This window comes from Sinocyclocheilus grahami, unplaced genomic scaffold, assembly GCF_001515645.1.
Source record: "Sinocyclocheilus grahami isolate Dianchi unplaced genomic scaffold, SAMN03320097.WGS_v1.1 scaffold408.1, whole genome shotgun sequence".
Taxonomy (NCBI): Eukaryota; Metazoa; Chordata; class Actinopteri; order Cypriniformes; family Cyprinidae; genus Sinocyclocheilus; species Sinocyclocheilus grahami.
In genome coordinates, this window is record NW_015505587.1 from 507,716 (window position 1) to 514,514 (window position 6,799).

Here is a 6,799-nt window from a genome sequence, read left to right on the forward strand (position 1 = left end):
ATATATATATAGAATCTAAATGATACAAAGTCATTCAAGTTGCGATGACAGAATTGTCATTTTTGGTTGAACTATCCCTTAAAGTCCACAGACAGGAAGTGGTTATTAAGCAACTCACAGAGGAGGAAATTCAAGCTCTGCACCACAATCTTTTCATGCAGTTGGATGCTTTGTTCAGCCTCTTCTATGACATCACACACCTCTCTGTTTCAGCCTTCTGTGAATATCTCTGTGGAGGAGACGGATGGTGCCCCTCCTTTCTCCGCTCTGCTCAGGAACTGGTGGGAAATGTATAATGAATACTAATGAATCCCCACCTCCCTCGACAGGTGTCTTACCTCCACCCCTCTCACAACTAACATCCTGTGAGCTACTGACATGTGATGTGAATTTAACACACACAAGGCTCAGTGGAAACATCCTCTCCACCCTGAGCTCCTTCATTAGTGCTGATTCTTTAACAGACTGGACGAGTTCAATAAGGAAAGTCACAGTGTTCCAGATTTCACCATTCCAATAAATTATCAGGAAACACAGCTAAAAAGTGAAGAAACCGTTCAAAGGAGTACATCGCATATAGATGCATTTATTCCGCTAAGAAAATAAATGGAAATTCTTAATTAATATAGCATTGTTTTTCTTAATTAATACATCATTTATTTATTAAATGTTAGATAAGAATAAGAAATATAATATCATAAAAATAATTTTTTTTTTTTTTTTTTTTTTTTTTTTTTTTTTTTTTTTGCATTCTGGCATATTTATTACAAATAAACCCATTTATGCCACCCAATTCTGTCAGCAGCTTACTGTAATGCGAAATAAAATCTCATTTTCAATTGTTATTTAAAGCTACAGTCCGTAACTTCTTTTGGTTTAAAATGATCCGAAATCAATATTTGAGCAAGTACATAACCAGCCAGTGTTCAAAACTATCGCCTTACTTTAGCCCGAAAATTTAAAAAAAAAAAAAAAATATAAAATAAAAAAAAAAATTTTTTTTTTTTTTTTTTTTTTTTGCATTCTGGCATATTTATTACAAATAAACCCATTTATGCCACCCAATTCTGTCAGCAGCTTACTGTAATGCGAAATAAAATCTCATTTTCAATTGTTATTTAAAGCTACAGTCCGTAACTTCTTTTGGTTTAAAATGATCCGAAATCAATATTTGAGCAAGTACATAACCAGCCAGTGTTCAAAACTATCGCCTTACTTTAGCCCGATTCACAAAGGTAAGCTTATAATAATGTTTTCTAATTTGAGTGGTTCGGGTAGGTTTTCGCGGGAAATTCGAGCATGGCACGTCTGTAAACATAAAGAAGTTGTCCCGGCTACTAGGCTATCGCATGTCAGGATCCTGCAGGTGGAGGATCGCTTATAGCCTTTTCTCACAGCAGCTAGAATAATTAAATGTATCATTTTGATGGCGGATTGTAATCCAGAAAGAATTATGTGTTTATGAAACACATTTGAATGAAATTAAATTATATTCGAGCTATAAATGTGCTTCTGATTACAGATAGCCTGGGATTACAAAGATTTGTATTTTAAAGAAAACCAGTTCAAAGGGAGCATAATTAGCTTTTTGGGTTAAAATAATTTCTTTAGTATGAAATTCGAAGAGCATGACAATTAGATTAGACCGTGCAGAGATTGAAATCTACACGCTAATACACACTATACTCAAATAGTCACCAATGCTGATGTTGTTAACATTAATCATTTGAGAATAAAGTATAACAATAATAATAATTTGAATGGTTTGATGTTCTCGAGTGCACTCATTCAATCCCAGAATGCACTGCAAAAACGAGTGTACAACTGGTGCACACTCAACGGCTAGAGAATGCCCATAATGCACCGTGAGAGTCACGCGCCGAATGAATTCCCGCATCTCGCCAGAAGATGGCGCCCGCAGCTGAATAATCAATCCATTCATTTTTACAAAGCGCTCATCCATTGCGTACCGCATAATGTACAACACGGGTATAAATTCATTGTAAATTGATTATTAATAAACAGCAAGCACAAACTACGCAAAAGCGGCATTCCTTTCCGGTGCACCAGTGTCCAAATTCACTACTCGTTTTCATTCACTCCTTCTAGTGAACTGAATTAGTGACCTAATGTAGGGAATAGTGAATGAGGGTATAGGGGGCGATTTCGGACACAGCCATACTCTTCAGAACATTAGATTAATCCGTGCTGGAGCCGTGCCGACTCACAACCCACGCAAGCTAGATAATTCCACACACAGCTGCAATTCCAGGTTTTCAAACAGAGATGGCGACAAAGAGGCAAAACTTACGGACTGCAGCTTTAAACTGTCAAGTACATTTGCAAAGTAATCATAATGCACTGCCTAAAGTGATGTCATTTAAATGTCCAGTTAGTAAAATATTTTTTGTATGTATAATAATGATGATAAAAATTGAGTTTCAGATGAAGAGGACATGTAATATAAAATATAATTCCTTAATTATATTCTGATTTTGATATTAAATATGACACAAATAGTTCTTTGTATTCTCAGATCTGGCTGAAGACGTTAAAAAACGTAAGATGTAGCCTACATATTAAAAAAGGTGTCAACATTTGATTGAAATTGTTCCATGCTGCTCAACTTTAACAGCAGGCCCTAGTCTAATTGTTTATCAACTGGTATATAATACAGTATTATGTAATGATCAAATTAAAATGTCTTTAGTATTTATTGTGTGAAGCTTGGCTGAGCAAGTTAATATGCTATAGTAACACTTCGCTCGGAAACATTCTTCTTGGCAGAGAAGGTAACGGCCTGACATGTGTTTTAATTAAGTTTCTCACTTCAGTGCCCAGATATTTGTGGATGTCAATGCAGCGGTCCATGAAGATACGATCCGATATGCCAAACAGTTCTCCTACAGCAGATAATTAATTCCACATCTGAATAACTGCTATTTGATTTGTTTGTTATGTTCAGCATAAAAAGGTCAGAGATTTTGTTTCCCATCAGTTCGTGGCATACTGCTACATTGTGATTGTACATACAAACAGCACTTACAGCCTGTGTAGAAACCTGTCTTGTGTTGTCTGATCCTATGGAGGAAGCAAACAGAGTCTCAAATTAAGACATTCTACATCTGCTCTGAAATTACTTGACGCAATCTCATTACAAAGAACGTTATACGCGGCTGCCACCTGGTGGCTACAATACAAACTGCTAAAAAAAAGACTGCAGAACGTTTTGTGAACGCATAGGTTTTATTTCATACTGTTTTTACCTACAACTTAATGCCTTTGAAAGACAAAAAAAAGAGGTTTACATTCACTCAATCAATCTATTAAATACTACAGCACGTGATAATTAAATAATTTGCACAAAATAAGCATCACATCCTTCATTGCACATATTTTACAATTACTTGTGCTTTTGAACTGGTAGTTTGCTTTACATATCACACAGACTAATAGAAACACACAGAAAGAGACAGCGGCTTGTGGAACATGAAGCTACAACAGCAGACCATCAGCGGTTCCTAGAAACGAACAAAAATGTACAATTAATGGAAATAGTTTTCACTCAGAAATTGCTAGTAAATTTCACAAATATTAAAAAACGAAACATGAGCAACACATTGATTTAAAAATGACATTTTGATGAGGAATGATTGTTTTGTTTTTTGTAAAATGTACTCCAATAATCATTTCTAAGTTTTATTTACAACTTCAAAAATCACTTTTACAGTATAAAAAAACAGATATGAACAGGTTAGGTTTCAACAGAGAAAAACAAGGCACATAGGCTGCCACTCCAGGGTCATTTACTCACCTCAGACCCCTTACAGCATGTACAGTTCCAGGAGATACTCCTTAGGCACGATTCCGATGGCCCCTTTCATCTCCCCCACCCACCAGCCAAACAAGTCGTACTCCTGTAAACAACCGATAACCGACATTCATTAAACCCACTCACTGTTGAGACCAATCAGCGCAGTGACACAATCAGCGAGGTCAAATCTCATAGGTGAATGCTCAGGGGAATTAAATCTGTCAATACATTGTTCATTTACTCGTTCATCCTCAGGTTTTTCCTCATTTTCTTCTCATACTGTCTCGATCCGTACATCCCTACCCCCCATTCTGTCTCCCTCCCATCCTCCTGTCTGTCTTTCCAAGGCCAATTCAAGGACACAAGGCCCATTGGACCTATAAAGATTACACAAGAGAATGTGAACGGGAGATATATTTCGTATGAAGCACAACAGATCTGTGAGCCCGAGGACAGAGTCCTTTTCTTTCCTTACAGAGACAGATCAGCTCTTCTCCAGCTCATGGAAAAGATTACCATAAAGATAAGAAGAAGATAAGATCCGTCCATCCGTCTCTCTTTCTTTATTCAATAATTACAAACAGATCACACAGTGCCATTCACTTCAAAGCCACTAAACCCTGCGTTTTCTCCACATCCACGATACTCTGATTCTCACAGATGCCTTCTAAACTTTGGGGTTATACTGAGGCAGATCTATCAAGCCGCATCATGCTTTCTTTCAAAAAGGAGAATGTAGGGAAGCAGTGAGAGGAGATTGGACTGAAATGAACTGTGGGCGCACTGAAACCACCAAATAAAACTCTATTTCCCAGCAGACCTTTGGAAGAGCTGGACAAACTGGGGTCTGGGGACCCCAGAAAATTTACAAAATGCATATTAAAATGTATCTGTCACAGTTAATGTGTGCATAAAACATTAATGTTTAATATACTAATTTGGTAATATTTCTATTTGATCCTGCTTTCTAAACATGGTTGGAAATCAAGAAAAAAATCTAAATACAGTTTTGCTAAATAACGATGATAAATAAGGAAGTAAAATCAATCAATAAACAAATACGGAATTCAAATATATTAAATATAAAAAATTGTGCTAGTATGTTAATTTCAGAAACACTATCAACTTAATAAAAAGTAACTATAACCAATTTAACTGATTTCATATAATAAATATAATGCAATTAAACACACTACCATTCAAAAGTATGGGGTTGGTAATTTCTTTATGTTTTTGAAAAAAGTCTCTTATGTTCTCCAATGCAGGCTGCATTTATTTGATCATAAATGATAGCTAATTTGGTGCTCAATTAAATATGTTTTTACCAATGTTGAAAAAAGTTGTGCCGTTTAAGAATCTAATAGTTTTTTTGTAACATTATAAATATATTTAATGTCACTTTTGATCAGTTCAATAAATCCTTTTTGAATAAAAGTATTCATTTATAAAAATCTTTCTAACTCCAAACTTTTAGGGTAGTGCAATGAGAAACAATTATTTTGTTTATATGAAGTTTATATGCTTGAAAATATAGCTGACTTATATTTTAGGAAGGGGGTCCCATAAAAGGCATAAATCATATCTGGGAGTCCTTGGCACCAAAACTTTCAAATCAAAAATCTTCTACTACTTTGCAAAGGCCGAACACAGTATGGGGTTTCTATGATCTGTCTATGTGACAGACAGGTTTGGCTCAATTTGTTCAGATTCCAAGAAAGCTGAGAAAATACATGTAAAAATAGCAACTTTTAGCTTCGGTGTATTTATTGTGATTTGCCTTTGTAGGGCAGTATAGAGGACCTTAGTGGGGCCCTCACTCATCAGAGGGTCCAGGCTGCCAATCTGAATCTTCAGCTTGTTACATGTTTTTGAAAGTTCCCACATAAACACTCATTTGTTGTACTTGAAAATAATGGTCAACTACAGTGAAACCCCCGAAACATCTCAATCCAGTGTACTCTGACTGACATTTATAGCCTTTTTTCTCTCTGACATTCAAGTCTTTGATGTCCCTAAAATTGACTAGACACTCACTGCTTGTCTGCCTTCATCTTTCACCTCACTGACGGAGAAAAAAAATCTCTCTCTGCATGGTTCGGAAAGAGCAATGAGGTTTGAATCATACCCATCTGAAGTTAAATATGAAGTTTGTGGGCCCCTACTTGACCCCGGCAGCCTAAGTGATTCCTGCTGTATAATGTATAGTGCTCAGCTCCGGCCAGCAAACCTCTTACTGCCTGCGTGCACGTATCTGTCTATAAAACAACAGGTCTGGTTATGCAGCTGCTGACAGCTGCCGCAGACACACACACTGTAATGGAGAGCATCTCTTCACCGCCAACTGTCCTCAGTGTGCACTGTCCTCCTCACAAGAGTAAAAAGAAAAACTTTGCTAAAAGACCATAGACTTCAAATCTTCCGCTATCTGTAAAGCTTAGATTTTGAATATAATTTAGAATATATTCCATTTATACAGTCTAATAATGTCAGAACTGTAGATCCTGAAGGCTGGTTGCATAAACTGCTTAAACTAGTCTTAAAAAGTAAGTCATCTAATTTGTTTTCTTCAAGGCTGGTCATAACTTTTTTTTTTACGTCAGCTACAAAAAGTTAGCATGGCCCAATTTGAGTAAGAAAAGTAAGACTGATTACCTCTTGGCTAACCGCTAGTTGGTCAACCTATTTCTTAAGACACAGTCTTAAAAGTGGCTGTTTATGCAACTGGCCCCAGGTGTTTTTTTAAGCTGCTTGTTTTCAGACTTTTCTATTAACAGAAACTGGGAGCACTGATATATTAAGTTAACCATGTGATTCCAGAAATTTCAAAAACTGTATGTTCTTCAGGAAAAACAATTTATTGAATTAAATTTCAGTTTACACTTGGATTTTGTGTTCTGTAGCATTTTAATTTAGATTATAGTTATTATTTTAATATCTACATGTAATTATATATATATATATATATATATATATATATATATATAT

At 35.8% G+C, this 6,799-nt stretch overlaps 1 protein-coding gene across 1 annotated transcript in view; it reads right to left on the reverse strand.

Moving 5' to 3' along the window:
* Positions 1 to 3,251: 3,251 nt before the first annotated feature.
* Positions 3,252 to 6,799, reverse strand: part of LOC107550798 (src kinase-associated phosphoprotein 2-like) — a 15,683-nt gene continuing 12,135 nt past the window's right edge. The window contains exons 10-11 of the mRNA XM_016232173.1: positions 3,815 to 3,917; positions 3,252 to 3,521 (exon numbers count right to left, since the gene is read on the reverse strand). Coding sequence (XP_016087659.1) covers positions 3,825 to 3,917 — 93 coding nt within the window. The 3' untranslated portion in view covers positions 3,252 to 3,521; positions 3,815 to 3,824. The remainder of the gene's footprint in view (positions 3,522 to 3,814; positions 3,918 to 6,799) is intronic.